Source organism: Notamacropus eugenii, chromosome 7 (genome assembly GCF_028372415.1).
Source record: "Notamacropus eugenii isolate mMacEug1 chromosome 7, mMacEug1.pri_v2, whole genome shotgun sequence".
Lineage (NCBI taxonomy): Eukaryota > Metazoa > Chordata > Mammalia > Diprotodontia > Macropodidae > Notamacropus > Notamacropus eugenii.
The window spans coordinates 15,029,020-15,051,939 of NC_092878.1; the positions used below are offsets into that span (position 1 = coordinate 15,029,020).

The window sequence follows — 22,920 nt, forward strand, 5'->3', positions numbered from 1 at the left end:
GATACAGAGAGTGCAATCTTAGGGCACTGACATCATGCCTTTCCAGTACCAGTAGTAGTATTTGTATGATGGCAGCACAAATGGTTAGATGTCCCTATTAGGCTCTGGTTTCCTGGTGGGCTGCTGTGGACGGATGTGAAGCAGATCCTGTAGCTGCCTAGATACTATGGGTTATGTAACTTTGTGCTCATTCGTTCACTAAACAGGGCAGCTCAGTTCTGGAGTGGAAAGCTCCAAAGCTGACTAGATGGATTGACCCAGAAGCTTGGGTTGAATTGGGTTTGAAGGGATAATGGCGTCCAGAAGTCAAGTCCTGAGGTTGACTATTGCAGGTGGGGATGCAGGGATAATGGGAAGTTGACTTAGTAGGGTTCAATTTCCTGGCTGAATGGGATGCGAAGCATGACATACATCCTAAGTTACACAAGAGTTGGTCATCTACAAATCTATCAGTAGAAGGGTTTTCTATATTGGAAATTTTCCATGTGATTGAAGTCACATTCAAAACAAAACAAACAAAAATCCCCAAATACAAAATTCAACTAACTATTTAGACTAACATCATCTGAAAGATAACAGAGGCATGTATGTAAAGACTTTGTGACAGTGGGTTGTGTGAACTGAATCCATTCAGAAAATGACCAGCAGATGGCAGCAAAGCGAAGCTCAACAGGGATCCCTGCTTCTAGGCAAACAGAGTCTCAAGAGGACCTCAACAATTCTGTAGAGAATAAGCAATTTTGGAGGAGGAAAAAAATTCCAGTAGACACATACTTTTGGAGCACCAGTTGTCCTGGCACTGAGCCCTTTATGGATATGCCTTTTCAAGCACTTTCCTTTCCTTGGCCATTGTATGTTTGTTGGTGGCGTGATTACAGTAAAGAGAGTGGAAAGGTTGGAGACTTTCTTGTAATTTATTTATTATTAGATTAGTGATCTTTTGCTTTAAATTAATGTGTCCTTTGACTGGTGAAATAAACACTCTGATGAGGTTAAAATTCTATGTGAAGGCAGATCTAATAATGTCTTTAACCTAGGGTAGCTTTTAGGGGACCTACAAGTGTTAAGTAACATCTGAAGACTCTCCTGTGACAAAGGTTCATGCTATTTAAGGTAAATGGCCTGTGTGTTGTCTATTTTGACTGTTAAGAGGTATAATTTGAGTACTTTTTTTTGTTATTGTATGTTTTTCTTAGAGAACTGAGTTAAAGATAGATGAATTGTAAAAACCTGCATTAATAGAATTGGAAGGACCTTCTGATCTTTCTGTTCTGTCCATTGAGACTAAGGTACAAAAATACTAACTTTTATAAGACAGAGAGATTTTTTATGCTATACAAAATAAATTGTTGTCAGTGATCATTATAAAAGTGGTCTTTTAAATAAAGTTTGAGAAAGTGTTTAATTTAGGGGCTGGTGGAAGGGTGCCCAAGGCTGTTTAAATTTTGGCTCACCAAGTATCAATCAATCAGTCAATATTTTTAAGTAACTACTATGCACCAGAATCTAGGGAGAAAAGGAAGAAAATGAAACATTACCTGGTCTCAAACTCTATGAAATAGGTGCTAATAATAAACCCATTTCAGAGTTAAGGAAGCTGAAGCAAGCAAAGGTTAAACAATACCTAGTCAGTGTCTGAACCTGGACTTGAACTCAGGACTGCCCAGCTGCCTTTAAATTATAATTGAAGCTAATGGAATTAAGGAAGACATTGAGCGAGTGCAGAGAAAGAAGCAGTCCCAGGACATTCATAGTGAGGGGCACAGGATATGGAATAAAATGAAAAATATTTATTAAGCTCTTAACTATATGTCAAGCACTGAGCTAAGCAAGGGGGATACAAACAGAAAAGAGAGCTGCTCTCAAAGGGTTTGCATTGTTGTGTTCATCCTTCGTTTTTGAAGAAGACCATGACAGCAGAGAAATGATGACATGATTGTACTGGACTTTGTCTTGAGTGAGGGAGGGCTGTGTAAGGTCACCAGACTCACTGTCTCCTCCTGAACCATCTGGATCTAGTGACCAGATATTCATCAGGATGACTGGAGATGGCCCAGGATGCAATGGGAGTCCTTGTCCTTTTTAGGCTAAAGCCTTGTAGGGTACTTACTTAAAGTGAGGTAATGCCCATTCAGTGAATAGACTTCTTTAAAAAGTAGTCAAGGGAGTCACATGTAGTAGAGTTCAGCTTGACAAATGCAGTATGAAAGGTACAGTCAAAATACTGTAGGAGTTTTATGACATAAAAGATTGCTTCCTGTTGGGGAGAATGAGGCAGGAAGAGAGGAAAAGATCCAACTTGAGCTGGAATTTATATGTTTACCTACCTCATTAACACCCTTTGGTGACCTACATTGTTTTCTATTGTGCTTATACATGAATGATCACACTTTTCTTGATGATGGTAATAGTAACTTCCCTGAGTACAAGTGAACATTATACATGTATAGCCCAGAGGATATGTGAGTTTATTTCGTTTTTTAGAGGATATTAACATAGGTTAGTTTGATGTCATGGTTTGGGTTCCAGAGAAAGAGTTATAGGAAATCCCAATAGTACAATTGTTCTACATAAAATCATATATAAATTAGAATTTCAGCTCTCCAAGCCAACCATTCTCCAAGTTTCTGTTTAGGTCCAAACTACCTCCGTGGAAGAGACCAGGCCAAGACAATTCCTATAATACTAAAAGACAGAGATTGTAGAGCAGTAAAGCTTTCCAAAATGCCAAAATGTAAGTATAAATAGAATATGGAAAAGCCAGTTACTCCATAGGCTCTTCAGCAAGTGTCAAAAGTCTTTGTGAAGTTATCTCTGACATTTATAAAAGTTTCCTAAAATAGAGATGGGGGAGGAAGATATATAAATTCACTGGTTGTTGTAGTAGAAAGTGGTATATTAACTATATAAGCTGAGTGCTCCTCTGTGACTTACAATACTACTTCTTTCACTATCAAGGTGAATCTCAGCTTGATCATTTGCCTTCTTCCTGCCTTGGTTTATCTGTCTATAAAATGCGGCCACCTCAAACTGCTTTCCTGTGATCCCATACTGGTAGTATATATTTGGCATTTCTGAGGAGAGAAGTGAGAAAACAACAAGCTTTTCCATATTTGATGTTATGAGTCATTTTGATTTTTTTGTTTTCCTTAGTCATGCTATGAAAACTAAAGTGAAGAAATGGAGCCTGAGAATTATACCAGAGTGACGGAATTTGTCCTCACGGGTCTGTCCCAAACCCGGGAGGTGCAACTGGTCTTATTTGTTATATTTCTCTCCTTCTATTTAATAATTCTACCAGGAAATGTCCTTATTATTTTTACCATCAGGTTTGATGCCCACCTGACTTCACCTATGTATTTTCTGTTGGCAAACCTAGCCTTCCTTGACATCTGGTATTCCTCTATCACAGCCCCTAAGATGCTTGTGGACTTCTTTGCAGAAAGAAAGATCATCTCCTTTGGGGGCTGCATTGCTCAGCTCTTCTTCCTGCACTTTGTTGGGGCCTCTGAGATGTTCCTGCTCACTGTCATGGCTTTCGATCGTTATGCTGCCATCTGCCGACCCTTGCACTATGCGACCATCATGAACAGGCGCCTCTGTTGTGTGCTGGTGGCCTCCTCTTGGTTGGGTGGTTTTATCCACTCCATAATTCAAGTGGCACTTATCATCCGTCTGCCATTCTGTGGACCCAATGAATTGGACAGCTATTTCTGTGACATCACACAGGTGGTCCGCATTGCCTGTGCCAACACCTTCCCAGAGGAGTTGGTGATGATCTTTAGCAGCGGGTTGATCTCTGTTGTGTGTTTCATTGCATTACTCTTGTCCTATGCCTTCCTCCTGGCCATGCTCAAGAAACACTCAGGCTCAGGTGAAAGTACCAGTCGGGCTGTGTCTACTTGCTATTCCCACATAACCATTGTGGTCTTAATGTTTGGCCCATCCATCTATATTTATGCACGTCCTTTTGATGCCTTCTCCTTAGATAAGATAGTGTCTGTGTTTCACACCATCATCTTCCCCTTACTGAATCCCATCATCTACACATTACGTAACAAAGAAGTAAAAACTGCCATGAGGAAAATGACCAACAAATACATCTTATGTAAAGAGAAGTGAGCTGTCATGAGCATCCTCCCACTGAGTCCCCATGACATTCATATTTCCAGAGTACACAGCCCTTGTTGTGGTACTATCTCTTTTGCCTTTTAACTAGCTTCTTTGATTTAGGAATTTACGTTTATACTGTTTCCTTCAGTTTCTAAAAGGAGAGCAGAGGCATAGAGATAGAAAGGGTCTTACCTCTCACAATGGCCATGCAGGTGGTTTCCAAAATCTGTCACTGGGTAAGGCATCCACAAAATACCAGTTCTGTGTGCAAAGAATGAAACTGATTGTTGGGGTTCTCCTTCACAACTTTCACTATTCCCAGAGTGGGATGGAAACTAAAGGCACACCAATCATCAGCCAATTGAAAATAAAATCACTTAGAACAAAATGAGTAAGTTCTTTTAGATATGGTGCCCACATTCTATTGTATTGAATGCAGGATGTGAAGTTCTATTGCTTTTCAATCATGTCTGACTTTTCATAACCCTATTTGGGGTTTTCTTGGCAAAGATACTTGAATGGTTTGTCATTTTCTTCTTTAGTGCAGTTTATATAGGGCAGCAAGGTGGTGGAGTGGATACAGTGCAGGAGTCAGGAAGACCTGAGCTCAAATCTCACCTCAGACACTTGACACTCCTTAGCTGTGTGACCTTGGCCAAGTCACTTAACCCCAATTGCCTCATCCTGAGTCATTTCCAGTCATCCTGATGAATATTTGGTCATTGGATTGAGATGGCTCTGGAGGAGAAGTGAGGGTGGTGACCTTCACAGCCCTCCCTCACTCAAAACAAAATCAAATGCAAGACATGTCATTATTTCTCTGATGGCATGGTCTTCTTCACCAATGAAGGATGAACATGCACACATTTTATAGATAAGAAAACTTAGGTAGTCAGTGATTTGCTCACGGTCACACAACTAGTAAATATCTGAGACCAGATTTAAACCTAGGTCTTCCTGACAGTAGGCCTGGCACTTGATCCGCATGCCACCTAGCTGCCCTGAAACTGTCACCATACTTACATAATAATGTGACTCATCCACTTCCCTTTCATCCTCCTTCTCTTAACAATCTCCTTCCCTAACTAACTGCAACAATAAGTACGATTGACATGAAGATTAAAATAGGCTGAAGAAAGGACTCTGACAGTAGATTCCTATCTTGCAGACCTCCAGCATCCTTGAAGAAAATTTTCATTGGAGCACACTATTTTTTCCCTGCCTTATAATGTAAAAATGATGGATCATATTTCACATTTTCCACTTCTTGTTTCCAAGTTAAACAAAGTTGGAGGTTGTCATTGAAGCCATTAGGATATTTTTTTTCCATACAGCTAACTTTTCAGTATGTGTGTAAAGGATCTTAAAGTACAGATTCCCTTGTCCCAGTGAATCACCCCTACTTCCATCTCCTTGGTCCCAAGACAGTTATGCTAGGCAAGATTCAGAATTAGAAATGTTGATTAGAAATCTTGAGTCTTTGAAAGTGTCTCCATAAAAACTGACTGCTCACTTCAGTGGGACAGCCAGTTTACAACCAGTCACTTACTCAAAATGGTTGAACTGGCTTATGTGCATAGATATAAGTTTAGCCTCTTTATAAGACAAAGTAAAATGATGGGACTCTGAATAGAAAATACTCCTTCCATATATTTTATAGTATGTATATGCATGCATACATAGACCATAAAGAGAGTATGGGCATATGTGTATGTATATAGACATGTGTTAGTACACATATGCATACACATAAATATGTACACATGCATGTACATGTACATACATATGTGTGTATATGTGTATATACTCATAACTTATATCTTCTTCATTGGAGGGGATGAACATATAGGGAAATATTTTGCCTCATAGCTAATCCTACTACTTTGGCATGAATACAACGCAATAGAAATTATCAGGATATTTGGAGCTGCATTTCTCTGGCCATAGGCCCTGTGTAACCTCAGGGATCTATGAGTCCAGTTGGAATGATGATGAATAGTGTCTCACTTTAATATGGGAATTTTCTACCATAAAGATCTGCTAACTTCCTAAGAAGTAAGTGGGTCAGTATGATACAATTCCAGTAGCCATGCAATTCCAGGGAAACTTTTCTTACAGAAGCTGAGTGGCATAATTTGAAACTGTGATGCCTAAGTCTCAACTTATCTCTCACCTGAAAATGAAGCAATATGTTTTCTCATTTCTATTTCAATTCCAATGAAAAAATGGCATGGAAATATGTCTTTTTTTAAAAGATGTGCTTACTGGTGATAGAAATGGTAGCCTGCATCTTGGATTTTAATTCCAGCTATATTCTCAGAAAATCTGTAATTCAGAAATAATAGTAGCTGACATTTGTATTTGGACAGCTAAATGATGGAGTGAAGAGAGTGTCAGGCCTGAAGTCAGAAAGACTCATCTTCCTTAGCCCAAATCTGGCCTCAGACAGTTCTTTGCTGTATGACTTTGGGCAAGTTATTTAACCCTGTTTGCTTCACTTTCCTCATCTGTAAAATGACCTGGAGAAGGAAAGGACAAATCATTCCAATATCTTTTCCATGAGAACTCCAGATGAGGGCAGCTAGGTGGCACAGTGGATAGAGCGCTGGACATGAGGATCTGAGTTCAAATCTGTCCTCAGGAACTTACCAGCTGTACAATCCTGGGCAAGTCATGTAACACCTGATTGCCTACAAAAAAGAAAAAAAAGAAAAGAAAACCCCAAATGGGATCACAAAGAATCAGACATGACTGAACAACAACTTTTTGACTTCAGCTCCAATAGTCTGCCCTGTCTTTCCGTTGGCTATTGTCTTTTGCTTTCCTTTTGTCACCCATATTTTATCCAATTTTGTTGAAATCTCCCTGATCATACAGATTTCTTGAACCTTGGGGTTACTGTAAATTGGTGGATGATATTTTGCTTATTTTCTTTCAGACAAGGACTAAATGCAAAGCTATGAGCTGTGGTTCAAGGAGAAAAACACAAATTCAGGGACTAAAACAGGTGGAGGAGAATTACATGTGTGGCTTAGTGGTTAGAGACAAGTTTTGAAAAATACAAATAGATACAGAGAGGTTATGCCAACACTGTCAATTCAAAGCCCTCATGTTGATTTTCAGCCTGCTGTTGTTGCTAATAATGCTAACGATTTCCAGTTATTTTTTCCTCCTAGATGTAATATTAGACTAAGATCCACTGACTAATCTTGGCATTAGCTGCAGTTTATACTTTAGAAGCATTTGCTTTAGAAGGAAAGTCAGTTTTGTATATAGTGCATGGTATGGTCTCAGTCATTGAATTAGAAAAAAATTATTAATCATAACAACTACAAAAATCCCATCCAATTTTCATAGGAAGACTTCACAACAAGAGAGAAGACATTCGTTGTTCATTCATTCAGTCGTGTACAACTAGCTCTTCAGTGTTTCCTTAGCCCAAACCACTGGAGTGGCTTCCAATTTCCTTCCCTACATTGAAGTAAGCAGAGGTTAAGTGACTTGCCCACGGTCACACAGCTAGTCTTCCTGACTCTAGGCCCAGTATTTTTTCCACTGAGCCACTTAGCTGCTTAGAGAAGATATGCATACCTGAAAAGAAGTAAACTGATATTTTTCTTGTTCTGGATTCTTCCTACTCATGCTTAGGATTATGCCCATCTGAATCTAGAAGGGAACTCTAATTTAACAAGGTTTTTTTCATCCAACCAGATATTTTTTGTCTTTGCTCCTATCAGGGAATGCACGTGATGTCACTACTACTCCACCCAAAGGGCTCTATATTTAACTCATACATTCACTGTCACTTTGTTTTGTTTCTGACAATAAAGGACTGCCTTCTAACAATAATGATGATAGGTCACATTATATGACATTGAATGGTATCAAAGCACTTAATACAGTATTTCATTTTCTTAAACTTTTTGTCTTCATTTTCAGTGAACTTCTTATTTTTAAAGAATTTGGGGACTTAACTATCTTCTCTAAGTTGAGTAAGTATGATTGCCATATCTTTAAAGCAGTTACTGAAGAAATATTAAACTTGAAAAGGTCTCACCTGGCACGATACCACTAAGAGTTTAAATAAATGTATTTTCCTTACAAAAGTCTGGCCTAGGTCTTGTCTAAGGGGGCTCGAACTATCATTCTGATAACTCCCAATGCAAGTGTTCTTCAGGGTTGCATTATTCCCAGATGAACACAGTATATTTTCTATCATGTCACAAGAAAGCATGAAGGATTAGAAATCTAGGGGGAGGCACTAAAGGAGAGTGGATATTTGAAAGCAAACTGACAGGAAATCAATTAAGTTTGGGAGCACAACTTTATCGAGAACAGAGTTGATTCCTTTTATAAGAGGGCAGCAGGAGACAAATGGAGAGGTGACTATTTCTAGTCATCTTTTACATTTACTGGAAATACACTTGAGAGAAAGAAATAATAAGTAGAAGAAATAATTTAAATAGGAAGGATGATGACTTCTGATTTAGGATGCTTTGGGATGGAGGTCAGAGTTACTGTAGAGAAAGTCTTATATGTTGGTATATAGGTTAAATAGGTAATTGAAGTTTGATTTTAGGAGTCTTTTCCAGATGCCCCTATTTTTGTCAATTGTTGCCCTGTCATTTTCTCTTGGTGCTCAGAATTCCTTTTTATAGAATTTTACATCACAATCAGAGATGAGACGCTGTACGGAAAAACTGAAGTCTCTGAGGCTTAGAGAATTGGGACTTGCTCATGATGACATGGTGAAGAAGTATTTGATTTAAGACTTTTAGACCTAAGTCTTTTGGATCCAACCCCACTGCTTCTTCTATTACATAAAGGAGTCTTCATTTTTTTAATGTCCTGCCACTCTGGCTGTTACAAAATTTTACAATGCACCAAATAAAAAAATATAGAGAGTCAATAGGGCCTGAATTCACATCTTGCTTTAGAACCATACTAGCTATGTAACCCTGGGCAAGTCACTTAACCCCAATTGCCTATCCCCAAACCAAGAAATGAAATGTACCAAATAAATAGAATTACAAAAGAATGCAATATTGAAGTAAAATTATCAAAATAATAAAATAATAAATTCACAGACTCTAGGTTAAACCCTGCAATACAACAAAAAATACTGGTAGCAAAAATAGTACCAGTGCTAGCAGCAGCAGCAAATTTTCAGGTTTTCTTCTCCCATGACCAGTGAAAACCTCCTCTCTCCCCAAGGGAGCCAGGGCAGAAGGATAACCTCCACATGGGAAGCAGACTTGGGGATAGGGAGTTTTAGCTTGTCTCATCACCCTTGGGACCACCTTGCAAGGACTAGTTCTAGTAGGTAACTAAGTGGTTGCATATTTGTCTATGTGTTTAACAGCTGTCTATAACATGCCTATCCTTTCTTTCTGGAGGGATGGAAAACTCTCTTGACTACTCTTTGAGACCCACAGTCACAGAATAAGGTAAAGATATGTGAATGGAAGAAGACAAGAGAATCAAAAAGAGAGTAGAGTGAATTGAAATTAAAATAGTGGACAGGAAAATAGGGGTGATAAGGGATAGGGTGGCAGAAATTATAGTTTTCACCCTCATAACACTTGTTTCCACCCTCTTCAGAGACATATTTAACTTCAGCTTCCTTATCAGAAAAATAGTAGAGTTGGTCAGACATACTCTGGGTCTGACATTCTGTAGTTCAATAACATATTATGATATTGAACTTTTCTTTGGTTTTCCTTCTTTCTTTCCTTCCTTGCTTCCTTCTCTCCCCACCTTTCTTTCTCTTTCTTTGTTTCTTTTTTCTTTCTTCCTTTCCTTCCTTCCTTCCTTCCTTCCTTCCTTCCTTCCTTCCTTCCTTCCTTCCTTCCTTCCTTCCTTCCTTCCTTCCTTCCTTCCTTCCTTCCTTTCTTCCTTCCTTCCTTGCTTTTCTTTCCTTCCATTCTTCTTTCTTCCTCATGACCTTGGATAGTCCAATTGAACTCTTTAAATCTCAGTTTCCTCATCAGTAAAACCAATAGGTTGTAACAATTCTAGAGACCATGTAGTGGAGGGGAGAAATGTCAATTTTGTTGTCAAAGAATGTGGTTTCAAATCTCACTTCTGACACTTCATGCCTATGAAATCATGGCAAAGTAACTTGACCTCTCTAGACCTCATTTTTAGGACCTACAAAATAAGACTATTATAATAGAGAACATGCAGTTCTTTTCCAATGCTAAATCTATGATCGTATGATCCCTTTCAGTTCTAGGTCTATGATGCCTAGATCAGAACTCCCAGTGTGGAAACTCCTTCCACCAATGTAGATCATTAATTTCTTTCTAGATTATAGTCTTTAAAATTTGCTTGTTTTAATAACTTGGTCACATAGTTGGTATTTGTTAGAGACAGAACTTGAAAAAGTTTTCTAACTCCAAAGCCAGCATAGATTCACTGTGCCATGTTGCTTCATAAATGTTGGTTATTACTCTTAAAGATTTCACAACTATTATGTCCTGGAATGCCAATATTTTATGAAGATTTCCTAGGAAATATTTCCAAATTCTCTTTCCTTTCTCTACACTCCATTTGCATTTTCCAACATGGACCTTTGGGATCCTAATTCCTTCTTTCTTTTTAATGTTCTATAGACCATTTAAAGTTACAAATATGTCACGGAATAGAACATCATGAGTAGCACTTATCTCTGTTAAAGTCTGTTTGGTATATGTGACAAGGCCATACCCAAAGTCTGATTATTCCCATAATGACTTGGTCTCATTTTGTTTTGGGGACATTATTATCTAAACCTAGAACACAATACTATTTCCACTTCTAAATCATCTACATAAAAGATTAACCATGAATTACAGTAGTAACCAGGGTTATAGTCATCCATTTAAACTGAGACATCTATCTCCGTGATCTTAGTCTGTGACCTTCTCCATCCCACTATAACTTTGGATTCTATTCCAGGGTCCTCTGGTTCTGATAGATGACCTTTCACTTTAACTTGAGGTACCCAGGTCTCCAATATACTTACAGAACCTCTTCTCACCCTGACCCTATGAAAGTATTCTCCTTCCTGTTTTTTTCTCAATCTGCCTTCCAGTGCTCCTTTATGTGTTGTCTTTCTCCACAAGAATATCAGCTCCTTAATATCAGGGATTGTCTTGCTTGTTTGTTTGTGTGTTATATCTTTAATACCTAGATTAGTGTTTCGTAGTCCGTGCTTACCAAGTGGTCTCTTTGTCTACCTTTCTATCTGTCTACCTTACTCTCTCTCCCTCCCTCCCCCCCCTTCTCTGTCTCTCTCTCTCTTTCTCTCTTGCTGTTTTACGAAACTGAAAAATCTGAATGCTACAAGGGTAGATCGTCAGAGTTTGTAACTTTTATACTGAGTAAAATTGAAAAGAAAGAAGGAAGGCACAAATGTTTTGACTTTCAATTACATTTTTTAAATTTTTATTTATTTATTTTTAGTTTATTGCATTCAGTTCCACAAGCTTTTGAGTTTTAAATTTTCTCCTCCTCTCTCCTTTTTTCTTCCACCCCAAGATGGCATAGAGTCTAATATAGATTATACATATACATTCATATTAAACATATTTTTACATTAGTCATGTTGTAAAGAAGAATTATAACCATTGAAATGAACCATGAGAAAGAAGAAACAAAAGAAAATAAAAAAAGGGACAGAGAGAACAAATAGTTTGCTTTGATCTACGTTTAAACTCCATAATTCTTTCTCCGGATGTGGATAGCACTTTCCATCATGAGCCCCTTGGTGTCCTAAAACCTTGCTTTGCTGAGAAAAGACAACTCTATCAAAGTTAGTCATCACACAATGTGACTGTAACCAGTGTTCTGGTTCTGCTCCCCTCACTCAGCATCAGTTCATATGAGTCTTTCCAGATTTCTCTGACTGACTTTCCATCACTAATCTGCATATATCCATCTACTCATTTGATTCTCAAAATGACTATGAAATAAGATGTATATGCATTTTACAGATCCCCATTTTATAGATAAGGAAATTAAGGCTCAGAGAGAATAAGCATGAGATAGGATATCTGAGAAGAAGATACAGGGCAGAGCAGCACTTCTTACATGTTATTGGGTCTATAGATCATTTAGCTTGAAGCAGAGAGTCTTTGACCTAAAGTGACTTGATCAAAGTCACATTACCTTGGTAGAAGTATGATAATTGTGGAGTTAATCTTGGGCTCATATCTTCTATGTGTTCTGCCCATTATTTTACACTGTTGTTAAAACAGAACTTAAGAAAATATAATTTAGAGATAGAAGAGACCATTCAGATTCATCAGTTTAACTATTTAATTTTACATATGCAGAAACTTATGTCCAAAGATTAAGTGGTGTAAGGTCGTACAAATACAATGTAGAAGTGGAAATGAAACTATATTCTCTCACTCAGTAAAAGTCTAGGCAAGCATATGTTTTAGGATCCAAGGAGACTAGATATATATGGGGAAAAAAAGTAAGCCAAGACGGGAAGTCAAGGATTCAAATCTCAAATTTAGGAATCTGAGACTGGAAGGGAATCAGAATCTAGGCATGCAATATGAGCAGTAGACAAAAGGCACTGAAAAACGATTGATCTTAATAACTGAAGTAAAATTTAGTATTTATCAGGAAACTTCTGCTCTATAAGTGCCAATGTCAGAGTGTGGGCTTTCCTAAAGTCCAAGGTTGAGAAAGGTGAGCAAATACAGTTCATGAAAGGAGAATGACGACCATAGAAAAGGGCATATTCTGATAAGGTATATAGTAGTGGTGGTGGTGGGTGCAATCACTGGATCTCAAAGTATGAAGGAGGCCTATGTTACCTATTCTAATTGGTATCCAGTAAGAAAAGTGCTCTACTACATCTCTAAAAAGTGGGTATCCAGCTATTGCTCCAAGATTTCCAGTGAAAGAAGAAATTTGCTTCTGAAAAAACAAAACAAAAATTAAAACAACAACAACAAAAAACCCTATTCCACTATTGGACAATTCTAATTTTTAGGTGCAGCGAGGTGGTGCAGTGGATAGTGCTCAACCTAGAGTCAGGAGGATGCTTGTCCAAATCTTGCCTCAAACACTTACTGTCACTTAAATATTCTCTTCATCTGTTTCTTTGTATATAAAATGGCAATAAGAACAAAACCTGTCTCCTTGTGTTGTTGTGGATATAAAATGAGATAATACTTGTGAAGTGTTTTACAAACCTCAAAAGTACCATATAAATGCTAGCTATTGTTATTGCTACAATAACAAGAAAAACCAGAATAATAAATAATAATAATAAATTGTTCCTTTGGTTGAAAATCCTTTGTTTGGCTTTTAAAGCCCTTGTTCCCATGGCCCTTTCCTTCCACTTCAGATCTCTTTGTCCTTGTACCTTCTTATGTGCTTTTCAAACTAGGGCTACTGGTTTCCTTGCTATTCGTCACACTAGATTCCCCATCTCTCTACTCTGAGCATTTTCACCTGCTGTTATCCCATGCCTACAACTCTCTCCCTTTTAATCCTAGTTTTTCTGGTTTTCTTTAAGTGTCACCTAAGAGCTCTCCTTCTGAAAGATGCCTTTCCTGATCCCTTTTAATGCTATTGCCTTCCCTATGATCATTACCTCCAATTTACTCTACATACATTTTGTTTGTACGTATTTGTTAATGTACTGTGTCCTCCATGAGACTCTTAGCTTCTCGGGAACAAGAACCAACTTTTGCTTTTTGTTGCATCCTCTGCACTTAGAAGAGTAGCTGGTACATCATAGGTGTCTGGTTGACTGCCTCTCTACAGTTTCATGCATGGCTTCTAGTTCTGTCTTCTGAGAAATAAAGAAAAGAGGAATTTGCCAGAGTTGGGAATCAGGATGGTAAAACAGACTTCCTATATAATTCCTTGAATGTCAGTGTCATTAAAATCCTAGGTATTATTAGAGAAAACTGTAATGTAAGAGAAAGGGTCAGAATTAACTACAGTAGCTTTTTATCCCTCAATATTCTCCAGGTTGAGTAGATGGAGTTGGAGAACAACACAGTGACTGAATTCATTCTTCTGGGTCTAACTCAATCTAAAGAGATACAAATTTTGGTCTCTGTACTGATATTCTCCTTCTATATGATCATCCTTCCTGGGAATCTTCTTATCATTATCACCATCAGATCAGATCCTACTCTCACAGCACCTCTGTATTTCTTCCTGGGCAACCTGGCTTTCTTGGATGTTTCTTATTCTTTCATTGTAGCTCCCAAAATGCTGGTAGATTTCTTGTATGAGAAGAAGACCATCTCTTATCAACAATGTATAACTCAGCTTTTCTTCTTGCATTTGCTTGGAGCAGGTGAGATGTTCCTCCTTGTGGTGATGGCCTTTGACCGCTATATTGCAATCTGCAAACCTTTAAGCTATGCAGCCATCATGAACTGCCAAGTATGCTATGTGTTGTTGCTAGCCCTGTGGGTTGGGGGTTTCATCCATGCTATTGTGCAGGTGGCTGTCATTATCCATCTGCCTTTCTGTGGCCCAAATCAGCTGGATAACTTCTTCTGTGATGTCCCACAGATCATCAAGCTGGCCTGCACTGACACCTTTGTAGTGGAACTCCTGATGGTGTCCAACACTGGACTGCTTACCTTGCTATGTTTCCTGGGTTTGCTGACATCTTATGCAGTCATCCTCTTTCAGGTTAGGGGATCTTCTTCTGAGGGGAAGAGCAAGGCTTTGTCCACTTGTGCTACCCATGTTATCATTGTGTTTCTAATGTTTGGATCTGCCATCTTTATTTACACCCACCCTTTTAGGTCCTTCCCAGCTAACAAAGCGGTTGCCTTTTTTCACACTGTCATCTTTCCCTTGCTGAATCCTGTCATTTATACCCTGAGAAACCAGGAAGTAAAGACCTCTATGAGGAAGTTGGTGAATAGGCAGGTCATTTGTGGAGTAGAATGAAGAATGAGTATCACTCAGGATATCTTCAACTAGGACTCATTCAGTACCACTATGTCCTCTCCTTACTTGATGCAGAAAATCTAACTATTCATGGGAATGACACAGGGTTGTAAAAACTGGAACATACTGGAGAATGCCTTATTGGTGGTTTGACCTTAACAATAAAGTTACTAGGTACAAAGTTTGGGGAGGGGAAATAGAGAGGAAACTGGTCAATTTGCTTTATAAATATGACATGTTCAACTCTGTATTTTGGGGAGGACTGTGTCAATTCTTAAGGAGACTTTTAAAATCTTAGCTAGGAGTTTATCCTTAGCATTCATAGTAGGAGGTCACATGATATAGTGGCAAACTTGCTATCAAGTGTGATCAAATACAATTTTTGATGGTTGCTATCTATGTGACCATGGATAAGTTACTTACCTCTTGTGAACCTTAGGGTCCCTATCTGTAATATGAGGATAAAACTATTAGAATCTGCTGCATGAAGTTTGGAGAATCAAATGAGACAATGTCGGAAAAGCACACTGAAAACTTTAAAACAACTACATGCTGTTTGTCCTCCTTCTCTTCTTCCTTCTCCTCATCACCATTATTGTCCTCTTATTGCCATCAGATATGAGACGGTGCCACTAGTTGGTGACACAAGGATTAACTTCTTGTAACTGCAAATTGGGATGAACTGGACATTATGAGAACACAAATGTTATATGTTAAATCTGATTTATAATCGAGAGATGAATTAAACACAAAGATAAATAAAATTAAACTCACTGTCATTAGACATTAGTGTCTTACACTGAATCAGACAATTCCAATTCAAATTACAGACCTACTACTTGCTATCCATGTAATGACATAGGTCAAGTCAAGCATTGACTTGCAGTCACTGCAAGTCTCAGGCTTTGCATCTATAAAATGATGGGGTTAACCATGATTCATTGAGCATTTGTTAAGTTGTGTGCAGCAGGTTATTAATACTTTGTTGATGCTTTTCTCTTTTCATCCCAAAGCTGTTTCTCAGTAAAATTTCGTCATTGAACTCTCATTTGTAACAAAGAAAAACCAGTAAGTAAAACCGATGAGCAGTCAATCAACAGTCAATCGTTTATTAAACACCTTCTCTATGTCAGGAATTGTGTTAAATACTTGTCTGATGTTGTAGTCAATATTTCACTCTTATGCTACACCCCACATCCCTATATGTAGAGAAGGCATGGGTGTTTTATCATCTGAACATTTAGTAAATACTTATTATTTGTCTTTTCCTTCTCATCTGCATCTCTGCTGTCCAGGTCCTACCAAACTCTGGATGCTTATTCCCAGGTAGGCCATGATCTCACCATCTCCACCCCCACAAAAGGAGGCAACTCAGAGCCTTATTTAACTACAAATAACAGGACTCTACCCAACAGTGTCTGGATGGGGACATGACTGGTCATGTTGCTTGAATGAACAGGGAGTTACTAACTACCATACTTCTGAAAAGATGGTAGAACATTGGGCATCACCATTTCTACTGCCATAAACATGGCCTTACCTTTTTCCCTGTTGTTACACTCACTGAACTTGGGGGTATTGACTTCTTCCCTACTGTTACACCTTGAGGACCACCTGGCCTTTACATCTGCCCTGAATAAAAAAAACCTCTTAGTTGAGTTGTCTTGCCTAATTAGAAAGTGAGCTCCTCAAGAACGGGGACTGCCATGATTTTTGCTTAATAAATGCTTTTCTATTCCATTCCATTGAGTCAAGATCCTTCCCAAACACACACACACACACACACACACACACAAATACACACACACACGCACACATTTGTAAAACTGTTCTGGGAGATAAATGTCCTCATATCTAGTTCAGCTTGGTGTGGTGCACTGAGACTTAGAAATGGAATCAGGAGTGCCAGAATTTGAATTCTGTCTCAGATACCGTGACAAAATAACTTAACCTCTCCAAGCCTGAGTTTCTTTATCTGTGATATGAGGACAATAATAGCACCCATTTCACAAGGTAATTGTGAAGATCAAAAGGAACAATACATACAAAAAAGGTTATTTTGTAAACCTTAACATATTGTGTAAATTTTATCTAGTTTGATAGTTATATTTCATTTACTCTGAAATAAATTCATGAGTGTTGTAAAGTAGAGAAAAGATATAACAATGTTAAACTCTTAAAGAAGACTTGCATTTATTTATCCTATTCTTTAAATTCATATTTTTGAGCAGGTGTAACAAGCTTACATAGCTTATTCTGTCTGAACCGTTAGAGTTTATGAAGCTGTATTCCCCTTGCAGACTCACGGACTGCTAGAGCTAAGGTACCTTAGAAATCAACTAATCGAATCACCTCAACTTGTAGATTTTTTTTTAAAACACCTAGAGAGAGTTAAAAGACTTACTCAAGATTTCTGTTCTTTCCAGTGTCAGAAGTGGTACCTTACCCTCATCCCCAACTTTTTCTACTGCCGTACAGTGGCTTAGTTATTTTTAGTTATTTTAGCTTTAGTGATTTTTAGAACAATAAATATTTATTAGAGTTTACATGTAAAGTACTATGCTAGGTGGGGAGGATGCAAACAAATGAAAAACAACAATAGAACACCTGCCTCGAATACCTTTGTAGAATTATTATATAAAATATAATGTGATAAAAGGAAAAATATAGGGACAAAATACTTACTTCAAGAACATTTGAGAAGAAAGAAGTCACCTTGAACTAAGGAATCTTTCATGGACAGAGGTGAATCTTGAACTAACAGTTATTTGAACCCATTATTTTCTTATTTAAAGGCCATAATTATATAATTAGAATTATGTCACCTCTGCCTAAATTTGCCTAGTAAGTTAAAGGATACTTTCTTCCTGCTTTATAACTACAGATTTATTTAACACTGATATAATAGACTATTCCCTACTGTTCACAAAATCTCAATAATCTCAGCATACTTTCCCTCAGTTATGCTTGTATTTCTTGCTTTTAACAATTTTTACCCATTGTACTCAATATGTTCATATTTACTACACAATTAAAGAAAATTAAACACAGAACAGTGAAATTTAATAGAACTGAGCTGTTTCTTTTTGAGTCCTTGGAATGATTGGACCTGAGATAATAGGGAAAGGGAGTTGAATGAAGAATTTGTCTTAACTCAGAAAATTTTATTTCATATATAATTTTAGTTCTGGATAACAACGTACCAAAGGTATGGGATGACAGAGGGAGCATTTCCATTTGTGAGGCTCTCCAAAGAAGAAGTATCCAATATTGGCCTGAGTAGTGCATTTCAGGTTATCACAATTATTGAAACAGCTAAAATTAGGCATTCTTTTTCTTACCCAACTTCAGTCACTCATGGTGGAGTTGAAACCTCTTTCCTCTTGATTCATGAAACAAACCAAAACAAAACAGGTACATAAATTAGTGAAAAGCAGAATCAGTTCCCCAGTACAAGTCAAGGTAGATCACTTCAAAGCCCTTGGGCATGAGCAGTTTTACATTAAAAAAACAAACAAACAAACAAAAATCCAAACCTCAAATCATAGTTGAGAAATGTATTAGTAAGACAGAGGGATCAAGGAAACATTCTTTTTCATTCATTCCTTGAAAGGAGGAAAAAAAGGTTTGTAATTTGCACATCTTGTGTTCAGTCAAAACAATCTCCCCTGAAACTCTCATGTTCTGTCTCATGAACCCCACATGTTACAGATGAGGAAAATGAGGTCCAGTGAGATAAAGTCACTCATCTAAGGCCATAGAATTTAAAGTACAGTCTTGAGATTCCATTTCTCATGTTGTTTAGTCATCTTCAATAATGACTGACTCTTTGTGATCTCCTTTGAGGTTTTCTTGGCAAGGTTGCCATTTGTTTCTCCAGCTGACTTTACAGAAGAGAAAATGGTGGCAAACAGGATTAAGTGACTTGCCCAGGGTAACACAGCTAGTAAGTGTCTGAGGCTGGATTTGAATTTAAGTCTTCCTGACTCCAGGCTGGCCTCTCTCCACTGCACCACTTAGCTGCCCAGAGTGCTTTTCCATTTCCTTCCCCAGTGGATTAAGGAAAACAGAGGTTAAATGACTTGCCAGAGTAATAGAGGTAGTGCATGTCTGAATTTGAAGTCAGGTCTCCAGATCTGGCTTTTCTCCACTGAATTTAGTTGTCTCCATATGTAATGATGCTTATTTCCAGTTCACTATGCCACAGCAACCTTTCCATTGAAAGTCATATTCTCATTCCAATTTGTTGAGTATGAGGTGAAACTTCAAAAATGTTTTAATTTGTGATGTTTTTGTTTGCATGGCCTCCTGCACATAGTAGGGGTGAGACCCTAGACTAAGTCATATATCCCCCTGAGCTTTAGAAAATTCTCTGAGACAAGAAGTTGCACAGAAGCTGCTGAATAACATTGACTGAGGGTTTTTCTTCAACTGAGAATCTCCTATATTAATGAAACCACAGGCCAATTCCCTAACCCTGTTAATCTTCTTAGTGATTTGAAACAGTCTTTCATATGGAAGAGCACGTATTGTTCAATACTTTTATCCATTACACGAATAAAAGTATAGATGGCTTACTTACCAGATTTGTACGTGGCAATGTTGTAGGAATCTTAACAAATATACTGAAAGATAGTTAAGATTCAAAAATATGGAGAATCAAGCTCTTCCTCTGACATCCTTATTTTGTGACCTGGAGAAAGTAATTTAAATTCTTCATGTTCTTAATTAGGGGCAACTGGGTGGTGGAGTGTATAGCACCAGTGCAGGAGTCAGGAGGGCCTGAGTTCAAATCTCACCTCAGACACTTGACACTCACTAGCTGTGTGACCTTGGGCAAGTCACTTAACCCCAATTGCCTCATCCTTGGAAGTCTACAGTCATCCTGACGAATATCTGGTCACTGGATTCAGATGGCTATGAAGGAAAAGTGAGGCTGGTGACCTGCACAGCCTTCTCTCACTCAAAAACAGAGTCAAGTGCCAGTCATGTCATCATTTCTCTGATGGCATGGTCTTCTTTGGCAATGAAGGATGAACACACACACTTCTAATTAACTCTCTAAGATCATGTGTTGGATAGAAAGTGCTAATCTGCACTGACAAGAAATCATACGTTTAATGACCCAACTCCTCCCTCAGAAATATCTAGAAGACACTTTTCTTATGCTTCAAAATGCTAACGCATGGCTCAAACAAGATAATATATGTCAAAGGTTTGGGAAAATGACCTTCAGTTGCACCTTTCCATACGTGACTAAGCTTATTCTCAGAAAAACGATTCTCTATATCACAGGATAAGCTTTTCTGGATTTCCACCTTAACATGATCTAACTGAGTATGCGCTCCACTAGAATGATCTTTCAAAACTCAAAGTCATCTCCACGAAAGAATGAGGCATTAGGGAAATAAGTTGGGGAAGAATGTACTTACTAGCGAAGAAAAGCAAGGCATCAAGCAAAAACTTCATTTCTCTTCACCTTGGTCCTTGCAGCCCTTAAATCTATGATGCTGTGGTCTTTGGTTTTGATTTGTTTTCTGAGCCTCAAATACACATCTTCAGGTGCCTTTGGACATCTCTAACTGGATGTCTATTCTATCATCATTTCAAAGTGCAATTGCTGGTCTTCATTCTGCCAACTTAAAGATAAAATTTATAATATTATATTTACATAGAAGAAATAAATGTTAGCTTTTGGTATTATTATTATTTATTATTATTGGCATTGAAGTCTTTTCCCTGTATTTACTATTAGACTAAGATTAGCTGCCTAGTCTTGACATTGGATAAATTTGGACTTTAACAACAGAAGTTATTTTTTTTTAACAAGAAATAGTATATAATCTAAGAAATTTAATGGGAAAATAATCACTTTAGTAACCACAATCTGATGAAATTGGAAATAATTTGACAATTTACAATGAACTCTCAAATATATTGTCATATTTTACCATCACGGAAATTGAGTAAGGCAGATATCACTATTAATATTGTGTAGATGAAAAATTTGAAATTCAGAGAGATGAAATGATTCTTCCAAGATCACATATCTATTTTTTCTGTCTTTGTCTATCACATTTTCTATGTGTATGTGTGCATCTCTCTAAATAGTCTATGCATGTATTTTATTTCTTCACTGATTTCATAATAACATTGTTATGTCAAGCTATTATAAACTATTATTTCCTAAATATATTTCAATTATTTTAGTCTTCAAAAACTTTAGAGACTTAACTCATTGTCATTTCCAGTAAGTAAGTATGTACCATTATTCCAGTCACTGATGACTGGATGTAAACAAAGGCTGAGCCAGTGAGGTATCATGAAGTACCTCAATACGTATATATTCCTTACAAAAATCTGGCCTAGGTCTTTGGGTAACAGAGCCCAAACTACCATTCTAATAACTCCCATTGCAAGTATTCTTCAGGGTTCTGTTATCCCCAGACACCCAAAGCACATTCTCCATCACGTCACAAGTAAGTAGGGTGGATTTAGCAATCTAAGGGAAGGCACAAAAGGAAAACACGTATTTGAAAGCAAATTCATGGGTCGATCAGTGTGGGATCATTGCCATGTCTTCAGAGCAGGGCTGATAATTTCTGTATGAAGACACCAGGAGACTCAGAGAGGTGTGAAATTTCTGATTATCCATATGAAAATATAACTAGGGGATAGGAATAGCAAATAACTAAAATGGTTGAACTAGAAAAGGCTATCTGAGGGGATATTTGCTAACTCAGGATGCATTAGAATGGAGGTCAGAGTTAATGCAGGGAAAGTCTTATGAATGGGTAAGTCTGTGATTGTGAATAAGGCATAGTTTTAAGGGTCCCTTCCAGATGTCCCACCTCTATCAACTTTCTACCTGACATCTTTTCGAGGTGCTTAGGATTTCTTTCTTAGGGGTCAAAATTTTTCATCCTACAATTATAGATAAGTCACCAAATTCAATACTTTGGAGAGGGGTAGTATGTTCCAATTCATATCAAAGAATAAATTATTAATATAAGATACTACATTTCAGTATGTTTTGATAGGAAGAAGATGATGAAAGAATCACTAGATCTCTGGAAAATTTCTGAGATGAAAATGGAGAGGAGTGGCTCCCAGGGTAGGGAAAGGACAACACACACAAAAATGAGTCTTTGCATTTTAATCATTAGATACATCATCTTATATGAACCTCCCAACAGCCATGCGTAAAAATTAGTAAATATATTTTACAGAGAAAAAACCCTGAGATTCAGAGAGATTAAGAATGAACTACCTTGAAAGGAAAGTATAATAGAGATGAGTAGTTCTTAAAATTTTTGAATCTCTAAACCATTTCATTGGGGCAAATTTTCTTTAATTAACTTATCATACTTGGCAAAGACTGGGAAACAAAAACAGGCAAAAATCAGTGTAAAGTGAATGGGAAGAAAGATAAGACTTATTGAGATATCAATGGGGAAAAAGTGATTAAAAAAGGATGGAGAAAAGTTGGAGAAAATTGAGGAATGAAGAAAGAACTGAGACGGAAGAGAAAGATGTGGAGATAATGGGAAAGAGGATAATTGGAGCATAGAGTGGAGTGATGGTGGTTGTAGAAAAGAAAAGTACTGATTATTTATAAAATCATAAAAGTCCTGTAAATATAAATGCAAAGTAAATATCCATAGAGCTTGTATGTTTGCAAAGCAATTTCCTCACAGGAACTTTCTGTGTTGTTTTCCTCATTTTACAAGTGAGGAAACTGAGTCTAAGATAGATGAGACTTACCCATGGTGAGATAAGTTGAACCCAAGGTTCTGACTCCAACTCTAGGGCTTGTTCAGCCACCACCACCACCACTACCATCACTACCACAACCACCACTGCCACAACAACAACAAAATGAGC

General features: G+C 37.7%; 2 protein-coding genes across 2 annotated transcripts; both read left to right on the forward strand.

The window, feature by feature from the left end:
• The first annotated feature begins 3,180 nt into the window (after positions 1–3,180).
• On the forward strand, positions 3,181–4,122 carry LOC140513647 (olfactory receptor 4M1). Its single transcript, XM_072623499.1, has one exon. The coding sequence runs from the start codon at positions 3,181–3,183 to the stop codon at positions 4,120–4,122; it is 942 nt and encodes a 313-aa protein (XP_072479600.1).
• A 9,981-nt stretch (positions 4,123–14,103) lies between these two features.
• Positions 14,104–15,036, forward strand: LOC140513748 (olfactory receptor 4N5-like). The gene has a single exon (XM_072623675.1). It carries the CDS (start codon positions 14,104–14,106, stop codon positions 15,034–15,036), a length of 933 nt encoding a protein of 310 aa, XP_072479776.1.
• The last annotated feature ends 7,884 nt before the right edge of the window (positions 15,037–22,920 follow it).